The sequence below is a fragment of the Nannospalax galili genome, unplaced genomic scaffold (assembly GCF_000622305.1).
Source record: "Nannospalax galili isolate Female #2095 unplaced genomic scaffold, S.galili_v1.0 scaffold1118, whole genome shotgun sequence".
Classification (NCBI taxonomy): domain Eukaryota; kingdom Metazoa; phylum Chordata; class Mammalia; order Rodentia; family Spalacidae; genus Nannospalax; species Nannospalax galili.
The window spans coordinates 189,429-215,475 of NW_008342011.1; the positions used below are offsets into that span (position 1 = coordinate 189,429).

At 42.0% G+C, this 26,047-nt stretch overlaps 1 protein-coding gene across 2 annotated transcripts in view; it reads left to right on the forward strand.

The window, feature by feature from the left end:
- Kif16b (kinesin family member 16B) overlaps positions 1 to 26,047 on the forward strand; it is a 299,448-nt gene that overhangs the window by 179,376 nt on the left and 94,025 nt on the right. The window contains exons 18-23 of one of the 2 annotated variants that reach the window (XM_029565752.1): positions 6,370 to 6,402; positions 6,738 to 6,791; positions 8,405 to 9,766; positions 14,635 to 14,787; positions 17,023 to 17,119; positions 18,415 to 18,465. In XM_029565752.1, coding sequence (XP_029421612.1) covers positions 6,370 to 6,402; positions 6,738 to 6,791; positions 8,405 to 9,766; positions 14,635 to 14,787; positions 17,023 to 17,119; positions 18,415 to 18,465 — 1,750 coding nt within the window. The remainder of the gene's footprint in view (positions 1 to 6,369; positions 6,403 to 6,737; positions 6,792 to 8,404; positions 9,767 to 14,634; positions 14,788 to 17,022; positions 17,120 to 18,414; positions 18,466 to 26,047) is intronic. The other variant, XM_029565753.1, reaches the window with a different exon arrangement.

Here is a 26,047-nt window from a genome sequence, read left to right on the forward strand (position 1 = left end):
GCCCAGTGGCATTGATCGTGCCCCAGTTGTTCTTTGTGACCCCTCTCCCTGGTTTCCTCTGTACTCACCATGCTTGTTCTCTTGAGCTCCCAGCAGTCCATCTGTTCTTTGCTGGCCTCCCAGGGTAACAGCAGATGCATCCCAGTGATCACTTCTTCCACCCCCCTCTCTCCTGAATGCCCCCTTTTCTCTCTACGCTTTCCCTGGCTTTATTCTTTTTCCTAACCCCTACCACACAATATGTCCATTCTGTATTATTTAGTGGCCTCCATACTAGATAGGATAGAGACTTGATTTTTTTCAGTGCCACGAGCAAATAATGCCTGACATACAGATGACATGGCATGTTAAATGAGGGTTACAGGGTGAGCAGAGCACCAGTTCCTGGGTGTTACACCCAGGGCCAGGGCAGATCACAGCTGAGGGAGAACCAGCAGTGACAGAGCAGCTTGCTAGGAAGGCCTCTAGGCATGCTAAAGCCTGGGCCAGTCTGCTTACAGACAACTGCCCAGTTTTCTTGCCCCTCACTTTCCTGGTGTACTTTGTGCAGTAAACAAAGGAGGCTTGTTCCTGATTCCTGGGGTTCCTTGCATGTCTTTTCTTCTGTTTTTCTTGCACTAGATATATCCCTACTTGGTGGTGCCACTTTTACACTGTGCTTCTGTTTCTCAAGGCCAAACTTCTCCAGACCCTCTTCTTCAAGGCCTCCTAACATCCCTGAAGCTGTGCTACTCCCCCACCCTTTTGTCAAACTGCCTCTTCAAGGCTGACTGCCTTCTGTGTGCTCCACACATCAATATTCTTGTGCTCAGGGTCTCTGGACTGTGCAAGGGCACTTTGTCCATTCTGTCTTTTCTGCATCCCTGCCTTGTACATAGCAGCAGCTTGGGGTAAAGGTTTTCTGGGCACAACATAAAGGCTGAGGGAAGTGGCAGAAAGATTGCCTGTGGCACACTGTGTATCAAGCAGGATACACAGCCTTTTGGAATTGGGAATCAGTTTTAACTTTCAGGGGCCCTCACTCCTTCAACCGTGGTTTGGCTGGGGAGGTGAGGTGGAAGTCCAGTGTAGGTGTGAGAATAGGAGAACACCAGCTAAGGTGGGCTGTCCTCCTGGCTCCTATTTCCTTGCATTCCCCTCTAACACTCTGTGGGCCTCAGTCTCCTGGCCTGGGAAGTAGGAGGGATGGCCAAAGGGTGTGTGCTGAATGGAAGATAAGGTCTATTGAGTCTGCCTGATTCCAGTTACACAGGTTTGTGATCTTGCACTTCACCAGGCATGTCTTTGACTCCTATGATTCTGATACTCTTTACTAGATTTAGTTACACCACTATTATGAGAAGTAGGCTGGAGAGAAATACTGAAAACACTTATGGCATCAAGTTTTACTTCTTTAAAGCAACCGTTATTTCTTTGCACATCCTCAGTTTGCAACAGTAGAGATTTAAGAATTTGGAAAGTGTTAGTACTTCCTAGACTAGGGATGTAAAAGTTCATTAGAAAACCATTCAGAGTGATTTGTGTATTTATGGTATAAACTCTGACTTTTAACTTAAAGGTAACTTTCCAGATGATATTGCATTCTGAACTCCCCCACCCCCATCTGACCTCCATCTTGACTCACATCCTTGAATGATAGGTATATAGTGGTCACTGTTGGATAACCTGATGTGTGACATAGAGTGGGTGGAAATTCCTGTCAGTCATCTCTACAAAGCAGCCACTCTTAGATTTCCAGTGAAAGTTTATATGAGAACTGATGCCCAGGGCAAAGATTTAAATGCCTTATAATAGATCTAGGGAACTAAAAAAAATCTTCCATTGAGCTCTAGGTTTTTCTTACTGGGATTTGCACCAGGCATTCTAGGCACTATCCTGGGCTCTTTCAGAAATATGTGTGCCATCAGAGACAGATAAGTACTGTGCAAGGCCTGGGTAGGTAATGAAACTGTGGGACCTCTTCTTGTAATACATTAAGAATTGTACACAGTGACAGCAGAGCCTCACTGTGCATCTGTGTGGGTGTATACCAATCTGGCAGCTCTACATTGACTATAACCTAAAAGTCACTCAAAGAAAATCCAGGGCTGTCCGATGAGCAGTAATTTTTGCTATTATCTGACCATATTCCCTCTGAGACAACAGAGGCAGATACCCTGGAAGGGAACTTTACCACTATGCCTGTCTGGGCTCACCTCTGTTACCGGGAAGGAACTCCCTTCCAGGCATGCTGTGCTCTGGAGCTCAACCCCCTTATCCTCCCTGCCCACCCCTACTACAGCTGCCAGCTCAAGTGTTGTCTGGACATGGGTAGTTGTCTTTCTGCCTTTAGAAAGGGAAATGGCATCATAGGTACCAACCAAACCAATCACCATCAGGACAGCATGAGGATGCATTTATGTTTTGTTCATTTAAATTTTTCTTTATTTTTTTCTTTCTCTCCTAAGAAGAAAATAATCACGGTCTCACTTTCAAAGTAATGGTGTGAACTGAGAAACTCCCACCCCCTCATTTTCCATTGCTGATGATAACAAGAATGTAAATTGCAAGATGTGCAGTTATACCTAAAAAATGCTAGCTGTGTTTTAATGAAAAGATTCTTTCTGATAAAAATAGATTGTATGCTGTGCTTTTCTGTTGGACCTAACACACTATGGGTACCTCCAAATGTCATTTAAAAATGTTAAAAACAGCTGCAAAAATTACATCCTTTTGTGGTTTTCCGTTTAATTATAACATTTGGGAAATTAGCATTTGGGGCCATGATAATCTCAATATAAGATAGTGAATTATACTTGTTTTAAAAGGCAGCCACATTTAAATACAATTATACTTGATACATTTTATAGATACTGACATGCTCACATTTGTATTTTATAGTCTATTATGGTTTGCTGTCTGAAATAATTATGGGTTGTGGAAACAGATGCATTTAAAAGTATAATTAGTAAACATATAATACCTAACAGAAGTTATGTGCTATCAGCAACAGCTCCTATCACCTCATGTTTTAAATAGGGTCCCTAATTTGGAATCATGATTCTCTTCTATTATTATTTTTGCCCTGTTTTAGGTTAAGAGTGAGCATCTATGTGTTTTGTGTTGTTGCTGTTGATTTTTTTATTTTAGTCTTTTCAGGAAATGGGAATCATTATGTAGCAAAGGAATACTACATTCATTAGAAACCAGCTAAGATGTAACATCTAGAAACAGGACCCAGAAATGAAGTCCTCCCACTTCGTTAAGAATTAAAATGGAAATGTCCCTAATCAATAGAAAGCTCTTTTCTGAAGGGTCCAAAGCTATGGCCTCAAGCACCCGAGGTTGACAGCTGCCATTGTCAAGTTGTCCTTGTCTTCAGTCTACTCAAATGTTCTAAACTAAAGTCATCCCGAGGAGGAACCACTGATTTCATGAGCCCTTAGACCTTTAATTCTCCTCGCAGCTGGCCTGTCCTCTGCCTGGTGGAACTCTTCACATTCACTCAACTCGAAGCACCTGCCTTCCCCACTCACTGCCTTTCCATACTGTACTGTTGTCATTGCTCCCCTTCCGTGTCTTCTTTGAAGCCTCTCGCCATCTTTCTAAGCTTTGCTGATGTCGTGAGAGAACCAGGGTGAATAACTTACCTTCCATCTGGTTTGTTAGGTGGTACTCACTTTGTCAGCCTAGAGACTTCTTTGGTTTTTCTACTTTCTCCTATAAAGGAGACTTCATTTATTTTCCTATTCAGTGATCCAGTCCTCAGACCAACACTTGAGCCTTTGTTTTCCCAAGTCCTCAGATGGACCAGAGGCCCAACTCTTTCTTGTCCTGACTCCCCAGACATCTCTGCTCGGTGCTTCCAAAGGGAAACACATCAGCATAGAGATTGGGGCCTCTAAAATCAGTGATCTTGAAGCTTGAATGATGTCCAGCAAACCCTTCTCCCCCTCATTTTCTTTCTCTCTTACTACTTGTTTTTGTTTTTGAGACAGAGTCTACCTGAATAGCCTAAGCCAATTTGCAAACCTGTGATCTTGCCTCAGCCTCTCAGTGCTGGGATGGCAGGCATGTGCTGCCATGTACAGTTCCCTTGCTCGCTGGCCCCTTCTCCATTTATAAATAATGTCCTTGGATCTTGGAGAGGGCCTGTTTTCTGCCTCACAGAGAATTCAACCATGCTAAGAACAAGAGCCTCACATCCCACACCTCCTCTCAGCATTCTGTGATTTGTCTTGTGGCTTCCCACTTTGCCTCCTTCCCAGCTAGTCTACTAAACATCAGGTACCTGTATCGATCAAGTTCAAAATCATTAATAAACTTCCAAGGCCCTTTGAAGTCTGATTTCTGGTATCTTCCTGAAACCCCTGTTTTGCCATGTCACTTGGGTCATAATGAGCTTTCCTTAAGTTTTTATATCATGCAAGAGAATAACACAGGTAGACCTAGAATCAGGAAATTTGCCTTGATGTTGGCATCTCAAATTCTGCAGTCTGGCCCGTACTTCTCTTTATATGTGACATGCTGTTGCAGACCAGAACAGGGGCTCTAACTCCAAAGATTGTTGTGTCTTCTTTGTTTTTTTTTGTTTGTTTGTTTTTGAGACAAGTTCTCCCTGTAGCCCTAGCTAACCTGGAATTTGCTGTGTAGACCAGGCTGACCTCAATCTCACAGAGATCTGCCTGCCTCTACCTCCCAAGTGCTAAGATTAAACAAGTTTCTTTTAGGGAAATTTTCTGGTCTGAAAAGCATTTTATCCAGTAATACTTTTTTTTTAATTTGTAAATGTCTCTAGAAAGACTAAACTACATAGTATAATACAATACAAAAAATGTTTACTAGCTGAGGAGATGGTTCAGTGGGTAAGGTGCTTGCTGCACAAGCCTGATGACATGAATTTGGATCCCCAGAACCCACATAAAAAGCTAGACTTTAGCACAGAGGATCCCAGGGTATCCACATGGAGAAATGACAGGCAGAGATAGAGAATCTCTGGAAGCTGCTGGCCCACCCAGCCTGGAATACTCCCTGTCTCGAACAAGGTAGAAGGCAACGACCAGTCCCTAAGGTTGTCCTCTGAGTTCTACATTGACACACAGGTACGTGCACTCCCACACATACAGGAATACACATATACAGACAAACTCATTCTCTCTCTCTCTCTCTCTCTCTCTCTCTCTCTCTCTCTCTCTCTCTCTCTCTCTCTCCTCCCTCTCTCAGAAAAAAATTTACTTACTAGAGCTCTCTCTCTCCCTCCCTCCTTTCTAGCCCTGTTTCCATTTACTGTGATACCCTAAGGGCCAGGCTCTGTGGTTGGCAGTGATCTTACCTGTCGGTGTGACTGATTTCTCATGGCTAGCCATGCCTGTAATCAGCTGCAGCTTGTTTTCACTTGACAGTAGCAGAAACATTACCTGAAATAACATGTTTCAGTGAAGGGATTACTTGTATATTATATCAAAATTTGACTATAACTTATAAAGTGACTCAAAAGAGGGTGCTTTTGGAAGCAGATTATTGTGGGATCAAATGCTGACTCCACACATTGCTGTTATGACCTTGGACAAGTTGTGGACACACTCAGGCTTTGGGTTCCCTGTCTGTAAAATGGGGCTGCAGTTTGCTACCTTAATGTTTGGGGATGACAAAGGGAGGCAACCTGTGTAAATCAGCACCTGTCTTATCACAGAGTCTAAGTTCTGCTTATAAAAGCCACTAGACATCTTACTCTCAATATTAGTCCAAATCAAAGTGAAAAGAGTTTTATTTGAAACATGTCTTAGATCATTGTAAAAGTAACTCTCTTGCCAGTCGATTTCCACATGATCCAAGAAAAAAAAGAGTTTATGGGAGTGGTTCCTAGTTCAGCTTTTCAGCACTATCTGCCATCTGCCACAACAGGAAAATGTGTATGTTCAAGCATTACAGCTCATGATGTTTAATTGGAACAGTGAAACCTTGCAATGATTAAATCTAGGACTTGGGAAATTACTTTGTGCTATCAGTATTTGAAAATTCCCAGTGACCTACTTTCCTTAATTTTGCAATAACTAAATCTGTACAGCCTCATGGCCCTCACTGTCACACCCAGCACGAAAGGACAAGCAGCGCAGCTACCTGCAAAGTACTGAAACTAGGGCTTTGCTGTGATTAGTCACTTTCTGTGCTCAGTAGTTATTATCATGAGAAGTGTGCAAAACATAACAAGCTAACTTTTTATAATGTTTGCTTCATGAAATTATTGGGAAGTGTGATATTTATAAAAAAGACTTTGATTTGTGCATGGCTGTTTTTACGTACATTACTGCTTTTCTGCTTATGTTTCCTCCTGTTGAATTGTTTTCTAAATCCATGTCTGTGCTCTCTCCCCCTCTACCTCCCTGGCAGTCTTTTCCCTATAAAAGGACCCATCTGTCTAAGGTAGAGATTCTCCTTTTTACTTACTCATCAGTGTCTAAGCTGTATGGAATAGACCTGCTTATCATTTAGAAGTTGTCTTTAACTCTGTTTGGTTTTTTTATTAAAAAAATACAGTGACATTTTGTTTTCCTTCAAATCAAATCTGTTCTTTTCAGTCTACGTTCAAACACCTAAAATTATATCTAATTTCTAATCATAATCATAGTGCAAAGAATGCATTTTAAACTTGCTAATCTACAGTAACTAAAATAATACTTAAACTGATGCTGTAATGTCACTCTGTATACAGAAACGCCCTATCACAAAAATGACTTATTTTCATTTGGTTTCATCAGACTTGAATTTGAGAGGCAGCAGCGTGAAGAACTTGAAAAGCTAGAAAGTAAAAGGTAAGCCCTGTGAGGGTCCCGCCTCCCTGCTGCCTGTGGGTCCTGTGTTAAGTCCTTTGCTGATGTCTCCTGTGTCTGTTTCAGTGGTTCTCTCCTTCCAGGGCTGCTGTTTGCATAGCTCAGGCATGACTGACTTTCCTCATGTTTAAATTTTCACAGCAGGTTATCTTCAAATACTTGTGAGAAACAGGGAACAGTCAGCAAATTAAGCATATAAAATGTGTTTAAATTTAACCCACAAGCATATCTTCTCTTATTATCCCTTGATTTTTTTTTAAAAGGTCAAGAGCATATGAACCAATGAATGAAAGATCAAAAGTATTTTTCTCTCTTGCTAACTGCCCCTCACCAACTTTTTTAGTTGGAATTCCGAACGAATGCTTGCTCTGTCACTGGATTATATCCCTAGGCTTTGTTTTTGTATTGATTTGCTTTGTTTTTAGACAGGGTCTCACCATGTAACCCAGGCTAGCCTCCTACAGCGTGAGAAGTGCAGGATTGACAGGCATGCACCCCCGCAGCCAGCACGCCCCCTTTAAACACCTTTGCTCATCTGTTCCCACTTCCCGCCTGTACTTCGCTTCTCCTTGTCCTTTGTTTGCTTTTATTTGGGGTGTGTAAGTGTGGCTGACTGCTTACTGGACTTGGCAAGATCTTTGTTCTGAAGTATTTGTTTAATACAATCATATTTTTTATTTTTCTTCCCTGTCCCATTTAACAAGTCAAGAAGTAGACCAAGGATAGACATCGAAAGAGATGCTTAGACCATAAAGAATCTGAAAAGTAGATATTTTCTGAAATCCACAGTATAAATATCAGATTCAAATGAGTTTACCTTCCAGCATCATAGGAGACAGGAGTTTGGGGGTCAGGAGATGGAGGCCACCTGTTAGCACCATTATTCCACACCCTTGCTTTAGAGACCACCCCAGCTCTCTAGCCTGATCTAGCACTATGTGAGAATCAGTTGTACCCCAACAGAAAACACAACATGTAAACCCCATCTATTGGCGTAGCCTAACATATTCCAGTTGTTTTCAATGTTTTAAGCCATTTTGGTAATCATGATTTGTCCTAAACCAGTGATTAAATGTGAAAGACCATGTAGGGTCTTTGGTTTTTTTTTAAAGCTGGAATAATCAGCTGTTCATTCCTCTGACTTTGGTATTTGACCCTAGTGCGTTGAAGATAGCAAAAGCATTTTTATTTAATGTCATCTTGTCACTGAACTTCTGTTGCATTTTAGTCACTGGGCTGAATAAAATTATCCACATTTAAATTTAAATTGGACATGGTGCTTTCTCTTTGAGCTCAGGGGGATTTTTTTAATTATATCGTGCATAACACATTATGATTCTAAGCTTCACAAGGAAATGATATGAGAAGCTTCTTCAGGAGACCAGGCAGATGATCTGTTGGACAGTAAATAAAGAAAATGAAATAGTGTTCTGCTGAACAATTTGAAATGTTTATTTTATTGTACGGAAGGGTCAGCCTCATGCTACCTGGACATTTTCAGAACCTTCCAGTTGAAAGATAACGGTTTCAGAGGATGTTAGAGTGATGTCTGAATGTAGGGATCAAATAATGACCAATCACCATTTGCATTGTAGGAAACTCATTGAGGAGATGGAGGAAAAACAGAAATCCGACAAGGCAGAGCTGGAGCGGATGCAGCAGGAGGTGGAGACCCAACGCAAGGAGACCGAGATCGTGCAACGTCAGATCCGCAAGCAGGAGGAGAGCCTCAAACGCCGCAGCTTCCACATTGAGAACAAGCTCAAGGACTTGCTGGCCGAGAAGGAAAAGTTTGAGGAAGAGAGGCTAAGGGAACAGCAGGAGCTGGAGCAGCAGAAGAAGCGGCAGGAGGAAGAGGGCCTTCCCCGCGTCAGAGAGGAGCTCCGGAGGCTCCAAGAACTCAATAACCACGAGCAGGCGGAGAAGGTCCAGATCTTCCAGGAGCTAGACCGGCTGCACCGGGAGCAAGATGCCCAGAGCGCCAAGCTGGAGCTGGAGAAAAGGAGGCTGGAGGAGCAGGAGAAGGAGCAGGTGCTGCGTGTGGCACACCTGGAGGAGCAGCTGCGGGAGAAGCAGGAGATGGTTCCACTGCTACATCATGCCGAGGTCCAGCGGGCTGAGGAGGAGAAGAGGATTCTAGAAGGCATTCGAGCAGCGCTCCTGCAGGCCAAGGAGGCCCGGGCCGCAGGGGACCATGCCTGCGACCAGGAACTAGAACAGGCTCAGCAGCATTTCTTGGAGTTCAAGAGAAGGCAGCTTGTCAAACTGGCGACCTTGGAAAAGGACCTGGTCCAGCAGAAAGAGCTCCTGGGAAAAGAAGTTCAAGAAGAGCAGGAAACCCTCAAGAGTATAAAATGTGACAGTGACAAGGAAGCCAGGTTGCTGGCAACAAATGAGGGTAGCATCAGCAACGCTGCCTGTGTGACTCAAGATCTAGAGAAAATAAAACCAGCAGAGTATAGGCTGCAGAGTAAAGAGCGCCAGCTGCGAGACCTTCTGCAAAATCATTTGCCCGCTCTTTTGGAAGAAAAGCAGAGGGCTCTTGAAATCCTTAACAGGGGTGCTCTGAGCTTAGACAACACTCTCTACCAAGTAGAAAAAGAAATGGAAGAAAAAGAAGAGCAGATTGTACAGTACCGGGATAGTGCTAACCAGCTGCAGCAGCTCCAGGCCACCTTCGAGTTCACAGCCAACATCGCCAGACAGGAAGAGAAAGTGAGGAAAAAGGAAAAGGAAATTCTGGAGTCCCTGGAGAAGCAGCAGAGAGAGGCACTGGAGCGGGCTGTGGCCAAGCTGGAGAAGCAGCATTCTGCCCTGCAGAGACGCTCCACCCTGGGCCTGGAGATCCAAGAGCAGAGGCACAAACTTGCCTCTCTTCACAGCAGTGGCAGTGAGCAGTCAGGGCTCCGGGCTAGCCTGGAGGCCGAGCAAGAAGCCCTGGAGAAGGACCGATGGAGGTGAGCCTGGGGTAGAGGGAGGGAGGCATTCAGTAGGTGCCAAGCGATTGCTTATTTTCAGCCTCTCATAATGTTTCTCAGTGTCCCTTTAGAAAAGTGATTCTTTGAGACTTTATGTTCTTAATACATAGGCAAATATATTTTAAATATTTTATTTATTATTTTTATTTTATGTGTATGCATGTAAAGGACCGATGGAGGTGAGCCTGGGGTAGAGGGAGGGAGGCATTCAGTAGGTGCCAAGCGATTGCTTATTTTCAGCCTCTCATAATGTTTCTCAGTGTCCCTTTAGAAAAGTGATTCTTTGAGACTTTATGTTCTTAATACATAGGCAAATATATTTTAAATATTTTATTTATTATTTTTATTTTATGTGTATGCATGTATCGCCTGCATGTAGGTAAGGGCACCCATGTTGCGCAATGCTCACGGAGGACAGAAAAGGCTGGAACCAGAGTTATGAGCAATTGTTAGCTGCGCCAAGCAAATGTATTAAAAAAAAAAAAAAAAAACCTGAAAAGAGTGCCCCAAACTGTTCTTTCGTTTTTTTCATTGGATCTTAGAATCATTGGCCTAAAGTTGAGAAAGCACATAAACAAAACAAAGTCCTTGCCTTGCCCTTCCGTTCACTGATCTGTGGAAGGTGTGTTTTCATACTTTGATAACTGCAAAAGACTGGGAAAGTTTCAGCCTTGATTCCCGTTCCTGTCCCCCTTTGGTTTCTTCCATCCTTTGTTCCTTTGCTGTTCCCTCCGTTTCCCTCTCTCTGTCTACGTTTGTCTTCTCCACCCCTGTCACTTCCCCTCTGCCATCCTTGTCCTTCTTCACTGGTAACTTCCTGTCTTCTCTAAGAGCAGCACTGGATACAGTAAAGCACTGTACCCAGAATGCATGTATTATGTATCATGAGCTTGAGGAGAACTAAGATTGAGTATTTTCCCCATATATACCAATTTACAGTATTAGGGACGAGACCTCACAAATGTGTATTAAAAGACAACCAACTAAACCTACAAGCACATTCTCCCAGTGATTCTGAACTCAGTAGAACATTCAAGCATGTTTTATAATATATTGGTACCATTTGGGGTGCTGTTTAAAACTATGAAGTGAGCAGTCTTTACATGGTAAGGAAAGAATATTTATCTTTCTGCCCTGTTCTGTCACCTTGATGACCAGGCTCTCAAAACACATGAATCTGAGAGCATCTTTTCTGGGATCTTACAGTCATTCTAAGAATGCCTCAAAGGCTAAGGACTACTTTGTGTGTGAACATAATCCAGTTCAAAGACTTACAAGCAAGGGTCATACCCTGGCTGGTCTTCCATGTCCTATGTGAATGACCTTGGGGAAATTCTAAGAGGGGGTGGGTGAGAGCCGAGGTCCCATCCATTTACTTTTAGCTCTACACACTCCTGTCAGTTGAGTTGTTGGCACAAAACAGAGCTTTTGCTTTAAAGGGATTAAGAGATAGTTTAAACTGAGCCAGTTTTGAGAGACCATGGCTTTGGAACACAGATTCAGGTTGTCCTAAATGTCATGTTCTACTCTGGTGGAAGTGGTCTCATGAACTTTTATAAAACAAGTGAAAGTCACGGATCAGTGCATTTACCAAACACATTGTTGCGGACATAAGTGAGTTCTAGCACACTGGGGGAATCTCTGTTGTAGGGTTTACATGCTATCTGATGACATTGTTAGCTATTGGGTTGGTAGAGTCTAGGCATGACAAGCTTAGAGATACATCTTAATAGATTTATCTTAAGAGTCAGAAGGATGTTGGGCCAAATATACACATGACTGATAACTGGCTATGAAGGTAAACAAAAATTGCCCCAAATAATTTTAACACTCTAGCTGTAACATTGCAACTCTCCATCATCACAGAGTTCTAATTAGTACATAAGTCTTCAGAATTTTCATTATAGGTGTGGCTTTTCCAGTGAACTTCAGTTTATAGATCTTGACTGAATCCTAGGTTGAAGGACCTGAGACCCTGTCCTGTGCTAGCCACAATCATCAGAATTCTGTCTACAGTGGCCTCAAGACTCCAACTCGGCATTTGACAGAGACATAGGAAAAGTTGCACAGGCAAAGCAAGACCTTCTCAGAAGTTTTAACTGCACCATTCATACATATCCTGAGAAGGTCAAGACAGCTTCCTTTTAAATGATCTGCTTATCCTGTGGATTATATTTACAGTCACTCTCTGGCAATTCCTGTAGTGAAACAGAAACAAAATAATCAAAAACCATAATGCTGTTATTTCAGAGAAATAGGTCGTAAGGTTTAAGAAAATGATTGCAGGTATGTTATGAAAATGAATTTGCTGGACAAACCAGCCCCAGGAAATTTAAAGAAGTGGAGGGCACGCTCTCAATTTGTATCCTGCAATGTGCAGTAAGTGCAGCGTGAGCTTTTAGCTTGACATCCCTGACTTTTGTCAAGCAACCGTTTAGTATTAATACTCTATAATAGCAGACATGATTTTGAAATCTCTGTGGAAGAGACTCCCCGGTGTCAGCATTCCTCCAGAAGCCTTGCAAAGGAGGCAGGCAGTTAGCTTCCCGAGTTCTGTTGAAATAGACTTCGCTAAGATCTAATTCAAGCTGATGAATTCTGGGCGTTTTACACTGCCTGTGATACTCCAGCAGCCTTCTGTGGACATTTCTGCCACATTTTATTTCCCTTTTGACATCTCATGTTAAACCAGGACCACTGTGCAGCCTGACTTGGGCCTTTGTGAAATTGCACAAGTGTAAAATACTGAACCCATATGGCACCAGATAGGACAACACTGCTGCGCTGGACATGCTTTTGAATTGGCTCCTCAGTGCATTATGAACAAGGCTAAGCTATTTCACTATTGTTCCACTGCTGCTCATTCTAGCTGCCCCAATGACATGTGGCAGGTACCTCCACGAGAAAGCCCTTCTGTCATCATAGAAGAGATAGGAGGAAACTGTGATACCCACATTCAATCAGTTTTTTTATCTGAGTCCTCAGTAATGAAGTTGACCTCCGTGAGGAGTAATCCTGTGTAACCAAAAACGTGTTTCAAATGCCATGCCCGTGTTGTCACTGAGTCTTCTAGTGAAAAAGTGCCACCATCCCTAGGTAACAGGGAGGGGATTTAAATTTGCAGTGGTCGTATTGCTACTGGGGATTAGTAACACACAAAGAGTGGCAGATTGGTGACTTGGATATAGGTCTGTTTCCTGCCCAGATCTGAGTGGGTTGACCCTGTGGCCGAAATACAGGCAGGGCAGTTCTTCACATAGGATCTGTTTTGTGGAATTCCTGTTTGACCCTTGACACCCAGATAAATCTCACTGAGTCTGTAAGACCCCACTCAGACTCTCATTGCTAAGTTGCCTCTGTAGTCTTTTTCACTGTCTTTGCCTTGAAGGACACCTGTGAGCAACCACAATAGGCATCAGATCGTGAACATTGCTCATTATCTGCCCGCATCCTGCTTGTTTCCTTGCTATTGCTGAGACCCTCTTGATACTGTTCCCTGATTATTTGCCCTCCATGTGGCCCTTTGCACCATTCTTTGGTTTGGTTTGGTTTGGTTAAGACAAGGTCTCATCCAGGCTGACCTCAAATTCTCTAAGTAGCAGAGGATGACCATGAACTCCTGATATGCTTACCTGAACCTCCCAGGTTTACAAGTGTGTGCCACCACATCCAACTCCTTACACAGCTCTTTTATACTGATTCTCTCTTTTGAAAATATTGGATGTTCTGAAAGTTGATGCTCAGGAAATGTTTGCTAATGGATAGACAGATAAGACCTGAGTTGACCTGCTATAAGAACCCATGACTACTTCCTTTCCTGACACCAGGATCACATCTCTACAAAGTAAGACCTTGACTTTCATGTTCAGGTGAAGCAGTCAAGTTGCTGCTGGTGACAGCAGAAGGTCGGCAGCATCATGATGTGTCAGCATTTGAAGCTAAAGTCTATGATTTTCAGAGTTTAAGAAAATGGAAGAGATTATCAAAGAGTTGATTGATCTCATTTGATCCAGGAAGAAATGGAAACTCAGATTCTAATAACTTCTTTCTACTCACACTTAGTGAGGTACATAGCCTTTAGCTGCTGGGTTTTAGTTCCCTGAGGCCAAATTTACCAACAAGCTTGGGCCTTGTCCAGCCTGGTGGTCCAGGATTCAAGCTCACCTAGGTCAACATTTCACATAGCTGATATCCTATGAGATGGGTCACATATCACTGGAGCTAGTTTTCCCAGGGAACTCAGCTTTATTTCTTATGTCTGCCTCCCTTGCTTCCACTTCCCACTCCCTCTGCCTTGGCCAAAGTGTCTTCCTGGTTTTGATGGCATAGTTTCTTTGCTTTCTGTACTTAGAATGTCTTCCAATGTCTTCTCTAAATGCCCCACATTCCAATAGCCTTTGAAGACTTACCTTGACCATGAACTCCCTCCTAGATTGGTGGTTTCTGCAAGCTTTTTGAAGCATAGATATTTTCAAGCAAAATTTTTAACAGAATTTTGGTATATAATTCACAACCAGCTCTTGCTAAAGTGAGACTTGAGGGACTCAGAATCCTGGTTAGCTACCTCCAAGGACTTGCTTGGAATGTAGCAGAAGTGTCATTGTCCTGGTTGGTCAGGCCCTCTAACACTTGAATGCCTGCAGCACTCATTCCGTGCCCTTCTCCTGGCTCATTTTCACTGTATTCCTTGGCTTTACGTGTGTGTGCATGGTATCTTTTCTTCTAAAAGGTAAAGCTTCTTGAATTCTTTCTGGTTCCCCCATGGTTTTTAGAACAAAGTTTCTTAGAGAGAATGATCTCGTGAACTATTGTTGATTAGTGGATTCGTGTGGCTCACATCTTTTTAGGTTAGAACATGAAATCCAGCAGCTGAAGCAGAAAATCTGTGAGATGGATAGTGTTCAACGACATCATCATGAGACCCTGCAGGGGAAGGCTGCTGCTTCTGGCTTGCCACCCAGTGCTGAAAACTGTCATCTGGCTCCACTGATGGATGCCAGGTATGCAACATCCAACCACTTCCATGCTTTGCTTTGATTTTATTTAATGGCTTGTACCATATTAGCTCGTTTACATATGGAGGGGGTCTATCAGAGGCAACAGGAATGCTGTGCTTGAGATGTACTGTCTTTACCAGATGCTGCCTGGCCTGTGGCAAGGTGATGGGAATTGTGTGTGATAGAAATCAGTGACATAAGAGCTGGCCAGCCAAATCCAAGGAGTTTGGTTCAAACAGTTTGAGTGAGACAGTAGAATTAAAAGATGCAGAGAAGCCAACTCTTTCAGAACACAGTGCTGCAAGTGGCCAGGTTGAAAAGTAACTGAATTGTATCTTAGGGAAGTTTCTAGCTGGGTAGCTTTGCAGCCTGTGTATAGGAGCTAAATATTTGGATATCAAAATGTGCTCAAAATGGCATGAACCTCCCTAGCCCCTTAGTATAGATTTGTGATTTTTTTTTTCATGGGGCCAGTTTAAAATGTCAGTGAAGGACAGGGGAGGTAGTTTATAAATGACCATAGTTCATTTTCAGCTCTACATGATTTTGGTTTCAATACTGAAAGTTAAATAGTGTGTTTTATTTGGGGTACTCTATCAAAATATTAATGTCTTTACCCCGCATTTTAGAAAATTGTTTCTTTGTTGTTTAGCACAAAATGTTAAGATTTTTACATCTTTATCTACAAAGACAGATTTATTTATTTTAGTGAATGTATGGAGGCATAAATATGAAACTACTGAATTTAAAAACCCATCTAGTACTGGGAAAAGTGCTTGAGTACTAGCTCAGTCAGTAAATGCTTGCTTTGTAAGCTTCAGGTCCCGAGTTCAATCCCTAGAGCCCATGTGAAGAAACAAAGCTGGGCGAGGTGGTACTTATACAAGTTCAGCACTGAGGAGGCAGATGCAGGTGGAGCCTGAGGCTTACTGGCCGGCCATCTTAGTCGACTTTGGAAGTGCCAGTCCTGTGAAGGACCCTTTCTCAAAAAAAAAGAAAAAAGAAAAAAGGTGAATGGTACCTGAGGAATGGTGCTGAAGCTTGTCTGTCCTCCTTGTTCTACACAAATGTGTCCCTACCCACACGAACATGCATATGCCCATATACATATACCCATGAATGAGTGTGGATGGATGGATGGATGGGTGGATGGATGGATGGATAGATGGATGGATGAAAAGGAAGAAACTGTGGAACTGGAGGAAGTATGCCTAGAACCAAGTTAAGCTGGCTTTGGGCAGTCTGAGTCACTGGAAGGATTTTTGATGTGACTAAAACATTCTCTTGACCCTGTTCCCTGTGGGAGGCGTGGCCTATCGGCAGACCAAAGACTGCACTGAAAGCCACTGGGATGGTCAGGGGTGATAGTTATACTTCACACAGATTCATCTGCATTCCATAGGGCACCAGAGATTACTTGGCAATTAATTCAGAAGCCAACAGTTTTGGACTTCCTCTCTCTTTTCACCTTGTGCCAAGCAGTCTTGCTTAAAGAAACCTTTTTGATGCAGCCTCACTGACTATATGCAAATAGCCCAACTGGAGAGATAAGCCAGACTAGGAGTAATGCAAGACGTTGTTCTAGTTGACCAGTTGAGACTGGGATGTCCTCTGCCTCTTTTAAACTTTCATAATTATCATAAATGGCCTTGTGATTGAAAAATAAATGTCATCTGTGTCTTCCTTTTTCATATGAGGAAACCATATGTCTTAAATAAGGATCTTTGTGCACAAAGCCTCTGATAGCCGTGACCACAGGTTTCCTTTATCCTGCAATGTGTTTCTACTAATAAAATCCAGGAAAAATTTGTATGGAGTCACTTACTGTCTCTGGTTCCAATATCCTGGTATTCAATCCAGTTCTGTTTCATTTGAGGAAAACTCAGATAGTGACTGCACGGTGCCAGATTTCTTGTAAAAGACGGAAAAAAAAAAAAAAAGCTTTCATCCCAAATTTGATTTATATGGAAATAAATAATAAAATGAGTATTAGGACTTTCATGACCTGATAGGACTTTCCTTTTTGTTCTCTTTTGGATTTTTTTTCTAAATTGCACATTTTAGAGAAAAGATGTGATGCCTCTCTTTCTGAATCTGGATTATTTGGCTTTAACATGGCACTTTCCAGTTCTACCATGTCTGTCATGAAAAGGCCCCCGTTGGGGGCCTTTAACAGAGCCAATAACCATTTATAACAACTAGATGCATTCCTAACTGTCCCACTTCCATGGTTTTCAGAATCAGTGCTTACATCGAGGAAGAGGTCCAAAGACGCCTTCATGATTTGCACCGGGCAATTGGTGATGCCAGCCATGTAGCTGCAGATGTGATGAAGGTGAGATGAAGGAGCCAAATTATATGGCCATTATTGCTGCTTAATGAAAATTCAGATGTGGAATGTTCCAGAAAGAGCATTAAATGTTGATTGGATGGAGCTGAATGGTTTTCAAATATAATTAATTGAAGAGCAGCTTATTTTACACATTTTTAGTTTTGAGGAAACTTTTATTAAGTGCGTGTCAAAGTTCTTAACTTGCTTTATTTGCTTTGATTTATAAAAAAAAATCTACATGCAACATTTCTACTTTTTCCCAAATACCAATTTCAATAATATATTATTTACTTTGTAAATAATTATTGAAATTAGATATATAGTTTCCCTTTCAGAAGATGAGTACTTGTGATAAGCTGATTTTTATCAAGATGGAAGCTTATTTCTTTATTATTGATATATATGAATTTTACAAAATAACAGACTTATCTCGTTGTCATACTTTGACCATATGTGTAAGACATTTTCCTCATGTTTACTTGCTGTTGCCCGTCCCCTGCCCATGGTCTCCATCCACATCCCTAACCGTCCCGTTTCACTTTTATGCCCTGATAGGGCTTTGTTTTTTGTTCTGTTTTGATTTTTTTTTTTCTAAATTGTACACATGAGAAGAAAGACACAGCACCACTCTCTCTGAGTCTGGATTACGTTGGTTAACATGATGACTCATTCCCTCCATTTCCCTGTGATTAAGGGATGCTTGTTCTTCTTTGTGGCTGGGTAAAACTCCATTGTTCTGTAGTACCACATTTTCTTTCTTCATTCATCTCTCGATAGGCACCTAGGCCGACTTCTTAACTTGCCTCTTAATGCTGTGATAAACATGGTTGTGTGAGCTCTCCGGTGCAGGTTGACTTCAGTCACTTGCACATACTCTCAGAAGTGGCAGAGCTGGATCATATGGTACTTCTGTTCATATATATATATATGCACACACATATATACACACAGACACACATGTATACATATTTAGGTACCACAATACTGATTTCCATACTGAAATACAATTCATTTCTAACTTTCAAACTAAGAAATATCCTAAGGAAATTTTGCTTGTAATATTATTCTTTGAATTTCAAGATTAGAAATAAATGGCTCCATTCTCTTTCTGGCAAATAATTCAATAAGAGACATATTTCCTTTGGGAATGTACTTCCTGTAGAAGGGTTTTCACTTTTGAATGACAAGTATGTTTCTTTAGAATTTTGTTCCCATAAATACTTGTAATGGAATCAGTTTTTCTCTCCTCTATGAGCATGCTATAATTTAATATAGGAGGCTTTTTATTTTCTTTCCAGGGTAATGAGGAACTTCACAATGGCACCATTCAACGTAAGCTAAAATATGAGGTAGGTAATGATTTTTCAGATTGATAGGGTTACTTAAATTATGGCATGCTTGTGTGATTAAATTTTCTTAATGTTTAGTTGCATAATTAGAATTTTGAAGTCCCAGTGAGATTAATGGCTAATAGGGAAGGAAAGCTATTAAATGAACTTAAAATTAAAGGGAATCCTGCAGGCCCAAACCAGCTTTAGTTTTATTCGAATATCCTGTAGCTGTGATGGAGATGTGCCCAGTTCCTCATTCCTAACAGTATCCTTTCCCTTGGTCTGCATTTAAAAGGCAGAATTACACAGTCAGAATCAGATAAGGGGATTGGAAATTGAACTGAGTACTTCTCAGTATTTTTTTTTAAATGTTCATTTTATAGACTGAGTTGGCGGTATTACATAGGAAGTCCCCTTTTATTGTTCAGCCTGTTCCTCTGGTTGATTGTCACACATTTCTTTGGGAGTACAATTCGTAAGAATTCACTTATATTTTCTTCTAACAAGGGGCATATCATTCCCATATAGTTCCCTAATTTAAAAAAAGTTTCTACGTAGTAGAACTCTTCCCCTATCTATTGTCCACCATCAAACAGAGCAAGAGGGTGGGTGTTCCATAGTCATCTTGACTGACTTTGACTACACTCACTCTCTCCTATCACACCCAGTAATGACATTAGCCTCCTTAGACACCCTTCTTCCAGCAGGTAACTCAGGCAGACCAAGACGCTGCCACATTCTTCGTATCCACAGTGACCAAGACAAGGCAGGCATGCAGCCTTCCATAGTGATGACTTGTAGCTATCAGTGATGGTATTCCAATCAGGGAGCACGTGATTCAAGACTCCCATGAAATGAACCAAAAAAGATAAATGTGACTTGGATTGGAATGTCTGTAAATTTCTTTGGCCTTACTGATTTTCTTCTCATATGCCCTGATTTGGTCTGTTTAGTCTGCATTTTACACGTATGGTCATACAACTAGCTGTGACCTTTTAAACATTGACTCAAAAGTTTAGGGGTTCATGTTAGAGAGACTGTGATCTTAGACCAAGAAATGGATACTGTGGGTCAATCCTACATCAGGTGTTTCTATCAAAATACCCAGTGATTTGTAATGACATATAATATGGAAATTGATTACTATATACAAATCAGATCATCTCTTTTTAAATCATGTTTCAATCAATACAAATGACTTAGGCTTTCTACTTAACCTCTCAGTTAATCCACCCAAATGAATCCAATGGTTACAAAAATCATCATGCACTAAAGAATCACACAGAGTAATAGCACATCCCCATTTCAACCTCTTTTGACATCCTAAACAGAAAAGGCAGGCTCGGTCTGCACAGTATGTCTCGTTTCTACCCAAAGATGCCACTGACACTTCCAACTTCCTTGGAGAGGAGAAGAATGAGGTGGATTCAAACAACTGGAGCCAACCCATGTCAGGCCCTGAGGTGTTTCAGGACATTGGTTACAAACATCATCACCCTGAGCACTCTGGCCATCTTGAATCAAAATGTCTTCATCTACCTGAAATCACGTCTCTTACCAAAAGCAACACCAGAGATGCACACAGTTTTCAGGGTAAATCAGAAAATTGTAATGAGCTGATGACCCCTGGAGACGAACACAGCTTGGGAATGGAGTCCAGCTGGGCATTGCTGAAACACTTGTCCCAGCAAGTATCTATACACAGAGGAAGCCAGCAGGCAATGCAAAGCAGGGTGCTCTGCTTTGTACTCTCTGAAAGCATTTCTCGAGAGGAACACCTAGCTGGCCACTCCCCTCAGAGTGCACCAGCCTCTGGTGAGCAGCAAAATAAGAAAGAGTTGGCTGCTGAAAACACTAGCTCTCTAGCACCACTGATTAATATCAGGGCAGAAGCAGAGAAGCGGCTGGGGTATTTTTACCGCAAATTCTCAGACCTTTATAAAGACACCAGTGGGCACCTGATGCAGGCTGCCACAAAAGTGATGAGCCAAGCCAAGCATGTAGGAAATATGTGTGACCCAAGTGGATTTACCTCCCATGTAACAACTTTTATCAGAAGCCTGCCATTTCTAGAGCACTTACCCCAAGAGCTGCCCTTGAGGTCATACGTGGTGCCACCAGCTCCTCCCATTTCTGAAACTCAGGTTGGAAGCCACAACAGCAAGGACTCCGAGAGCCCACAGTCAGCAGAGAACATGGCACCTTCCACAGACTTTCCCTTCACGGCCACAGGCTCACTAGGTTCCTCACCAAGTTCAGTTTTCTGTGTTGACTATGAAGATGCTGGAAAGGTCTCTGCATTTAAGCAGACTCTTGTACCATTCCCAGAGCAAATGCTGAAGCTTCAGGATCACCCTCTCACAGACCTACTTGCATACCTGAGCTGTTCTCTGCAAGAGCATTTGGGTGATGTGAAGCAAGTCAAAGGTATTTACTGGCTCTCGGTTGCTAACTGCACCCAGCCTGACCCCCAGCCCGCATGCTTGCTCCTGTTGCCTTCAACTTTGTGTGCTCTGGTCCTGTCAGATAGTTGCCTGGCCTCCATGGACATCTTTCATGTCCTTCCTCTCTCTGCTCTGCAGGAGATTCAAGTTGGCTTTGCTGGGCAGAGCATTCGATTCCTGGGCGCCACACAGGACCTGCTGCTTACTGTGCTCAGTTACAATAAAAACCTCTCTCAACAGCTATGCTGGGACCTCCTCCATGTCCTGATAGAAGAGTCTGAAGCTGCAGCCTACAGAAATCACCCTTTACTCCGGCAGGATCTTGTTCAGCTTTCTCTTGATTGGAAGGCAGAAATCCCTGATTTAGTTCTGGCAAATGGAGTTCATTTCTCCTCCAAATTCCAGGCAACGTTGGTTGACATGATTTACTTTCTTCATGGAAATATGGAGACCAATATCCCTTCTCTGGCTGAAGTTCAGTTACTGCTCTACACCTCAGTCAGATTTGAGAATGAGGCCAGCTGTGTTTCCTGCCAGTCATTCATCCTTCTAAATACCCACATGGCACTCTTGAAGGAAGATCACGTGTTTTACCCCCAAACTCGCTCTCTAAACATATGTCCTCCACATGGGCGATTTGATGTACTAAAATGCCGAGCACTCAGTGAGTTCAGGTGTGTTGTTCCAGAAAAGGACAATGCATCAACAGTAGAGCTCGTTTTCTTAAGGAAATTCGGGCTTCCCTTGGATTCAGGAAGTGGCACATCTGGGCATCATCGAGATGCCCTAGGCACCCAGCTGTTCACCCCACTGTGTCTTCAGGATGGTCAGAATGGGGCACCTGAGGTCTGGAAACTCACTTTCAATTCTCAGGATGAGGCTCTTTGGCTGATCTCATTCTTAACAAGACTTTAGGGAGGAGACTCAAAAATACAGGGCATTTTTTTTAGATTAATAAAATGAACATTATGAAAACAGTCAAGAGAATATGAATATCTCAGTGTAGTTAATCGAATCGGAATTGGAATGAAGCAGAACTCTAAAATTGAAAATGTAAATATTTTAAATAAGGCAGAATGAAAATAGCTGATAGCAAGATCTGGAAAAATATCTTTATTACCACCTGTTTCGTTCTCTTGAAACTCAGGCTTGTAAATTTGGGTCTACCCAATTATTTGTGAAATGATTAAAACATTCTGATTGTTCGGCTTAGTGTCTGTTTATGGCATGGTGTATTGGAATCTGGAGATGCCTGCTGGCTTCTGGAGGTCTAATTTGTGCTGACTGAAAAGGTGTGCAGTCTGGCAGTGACTTTCATTGACATCCTCCCTGCTGGCCCTGAGTAACATGGCTGTGTGCCAAAGCCCTTATTCCTGTACTGAATTTCCTGTGAGGACACTGACCATGCCCTCCCATCATTATACTGCATAGGATGCAGACAGCCCTGCAGACCCTGCCTAGCCTCCCCTCTCAGCCTGCTGAGGGTCTTAGCTGCTTTTAGCTTCTTCACTCTTCCCGTTGAGCCCCTGTGCTTTCCACATCAGACTTTCTAGTTTGTTATTTTTTGCTGTCCTTCCCTTAACTTCTCCAACACATCCCTGACTTGCAGCTTTTACTACACCCCACTTCTTTCTCTGAACTTCCTTATTTCTATCCTAGTCTTGGTCTAACCTTTTTAATGGTTTCGTGGTGCTGTCTTGTCAAATATTTGGTTGCCTTGGAGGGCATTCAGCACTGTGTTTTCCATCCCCCCTGCCCCTCGACCAGCTGTGCCTTAGGTCACCAGGTGTTGTGCTAGCTTGAGGTGAGCTCATATCTGTACACGTGCCTGAAGTGGGTCTTTTGTCTCCACCGCATGAATCCAGGAGTCAGCCATCTTCAGCATCTCTCTCCTCTGAGGGACTGTTTGATTTGTCCACTTCTCTGTCAGGCCTGTGAGCAGTCCGCAAGCCTGCTCTGAATTCATTTCTATCACCTAGTTTCTCTGCCATTGTTCTTCTTGCTCTCGGATGTGTGTCCACTAGACTCCAAAGTCTCAGAATGGGATGTGTGGGAGGGTGGGGGGAGCACATGTCTCCTTTTTCCAAATGACTCACTTCCCTCTCTCAACTGGGTTCAGGCTGAGCCCACTGTATACATTTGGGTAAGTCAGTGATTTCATTAAACCCCTGGTTTTAGCTTTGACCTGGAAAGACCATCTTCTGTTCTAGTCATATCTTTGGCTAATTCTCAATCTGAATGTGAACCTTCATTTCCATTACTAACTAATGGTAGGGATGAAGTCAAACCCTAACCCACCGAAAATGTACCCTCTCCCTTTTGCCGCAATTTCCATCAGAAATAGTAACAAACTACTCAACTGGTTCTACATTTTTACGTGTTTCCCATCCATTCAGATTCTAGGGAAGTAAACAGAAAATAGAAATTGGAGAATGTATTGTGACCCAGCAGTCTTGTTTGCTGTGGATCACTGATGGAGGGGGTGTTGATTTTATTTTGGTTTGGGTTTTTGTTTTTTTTTTTTGGTTTTAAGGAAATTGATTTCTCTTACTTGGGGATGGAGTATGTTTTTATCACTTTCAAAATACCCCCTCCCCTGATATATGTATATATATATCACATTGACACCTGAAGGCTTTTAACTATATTGAGAATGTTACCAAATTTATCACTGATTGGCTATGATTTTGGCTGTATGTCACCTTCTATCATGGAAAAATGTCTTTAAATGTACTATGATAATCTTTTTTTGATAGTCTTCAAATATCTCAATGGGGACTCATTTTGTTCAGATTTCACCAGATCATGGCAATACCCTCCAGCATTCAGATCTTACATGTCACTTCTCTCTCCTAGGCATATTTTGTACCTTTCGATAGACTGTGGTTTATGGATGTGAGAGTTTGATTTACTCTATGAAGTAGGTATTGGGATTGTAAGCCAGTGGAATAGATTTGTGCCATTATCCACTATGATTTCGATCTTAGCAACCTTTGTCAGGCTCCTTCTTCAGGAGTTCCAGGCCTTTGACACTCCCTCGTATATTTGGAGTAGTATGACAGTGTAGAAAGTACTCAGCCTAAGGTAACACCTCAGTTGTAATAAGTTTCTTAGACAAGAAGGACAGGTTCATACACATTTGGTTCTCTGGCATTTTGAGTTGTAGTAATAAAGACATGAACATTTATATGGTGGGACTCATTGATATATTCTAGACAATACCTCTTTGAGGATTTGGAACAGTAATTTCATCTGAATTTGATCGAAGACAATTTTGCTCACAACTGCCTGTTTGAGACTTGTACTTGGCAGAATGAATTTATTTAGACTTTGTTGAGAAACATCTGAAAGCAGTTTGTCACCAACGTTTTACATCTTAAAAAATATCCATGCTTCCCTTTGGAAGAGGACACTAAAGCAGAAACTATTACAGAAAATGCTTCTCAGATTCCTTTCCCCCCAGATGCCTTATATGATAAATATATCTGAATTCCTATTAATGCTTCTGTGATGGTCAGGCAGTTTTATTGGATTGACCACTTTTTACCGAGATTATTTTGTTAAATGTAGTTACAGAGTCTACATTTGTGGTTTAGATAACTATACTTACTATACTTCATTCCTCAAAACAATTGTGAATCAGCAGTTGCCAATTAACAAACAGCTCTTGAAGCTTCATTAGTGTATGAAGAACAAAAGCTTTTATTCACCACTGCTGGCTTTTGAGCTGATGAGAGTGGTTCTGCTGAAACCTCCAAACCCAGCTGACTTAGACTTGGTCTGCCTCCGTGCTGCCTTCGAGGGGCTGTACTCCAGGAATAGTCAACTTCATGAAGGTGACAGAAATTGTGTTACATCAAAGCCTTCAAGAGGACAGTTCCCTTTTACCTCCTCTTCCATCAAGCTTAGTCCTTCCACTCTTTTTGCCCAACATCTTCTAAACCACTGCTGTCTAACCTGTTTGGGATGCACCACTGTAATTTCTGAAAGCTCCTTTGTAAGGAAAACAACTAAATACTGTAGTTGATGACAAGGAAAGGGTTTCTGTTGTAAATCATTGCTCTGACCAATGCTTGTTCAGTTAAAACTATCCTTATTACCAAAACTGTACTGAATTTCAATGGTAACAGTGACTCCAACTGCCTTAATGTTAATCATATGTAGTTCCTTTATCCTTGAAATAACCCTCCTGTTAAGGAGAATTTATCATCAATCTCCAGTTCACATTTGGGAATTTGGACTGAGAAGTGATCACTTCTTTGAGAATTGTGATGTAAACCTAGAATTTCTTACTCCAGAGCATCTTGCCAAAGCTTCTAGTCATCAACTAGTCATCTTCTAGTCACCATCTAGTCACCATCTAGTCACCTTCTAGTCACCTAGTCACCATCTAGTCACCTTCTAGTCACCTAGTCACCATCTAGTCACCTTCTAGTCACCTTCTAGTCACCATCTAGTCACCATCTAGTCACCATCTAGTCGTCTTCTAGTCACCATCTAGTCGTCTTCTAGTCACCATCTAGTCACCTTCTAGTCACCATCTAGTCACCTTCTAGTAACCATCTAGTCACCTTCTAGTCACCATGTTTTTTGACACTGGGTAATTTTTTTTTCGCTTTTCCCTGTCTATGTTAGCAATATTTTCAGGAATTTCTAAGTTGATTCTTATCTGATTTAAAAGAACACAGCATTGGTTTTTCTTGCAGAAGAACTGGGTTCAAATCCCAGCACCCACATGGTGGCTAACAACTGTCCATAACTCCAGTTCCAGGGGATCTGACAGCCTCTTCTGTCCTCCGTGGGCATTGCATGACACAGGTGCACTTTAGCTACATGCAGGCAATACACGCATATGTATAAAATTTTTTAAAAAGGTCAATGATTACAAGTTTCTTTCCTGGTCCACTGTCTCCTTCCATGTTTTTTTTTTTTTTTTTTTTTGTCTCCCTTTTTCTCTGTCTTGTCAGCCCCTGTGAAGAAACCACCTGGGCACAGTCAAGGGTAAATATTATACAGATAACCCTACTCCTTCAGCTTAAAAGTCAGATAGTGTGCTCTACAGAAACCTGGTAAAGGAAGACTACCCCTCTCTGCTTCCCATAGGTTGGAACCAAAACAAGAGCCTGGAAAAACATTATTGAGGAATAGTGAGGGTC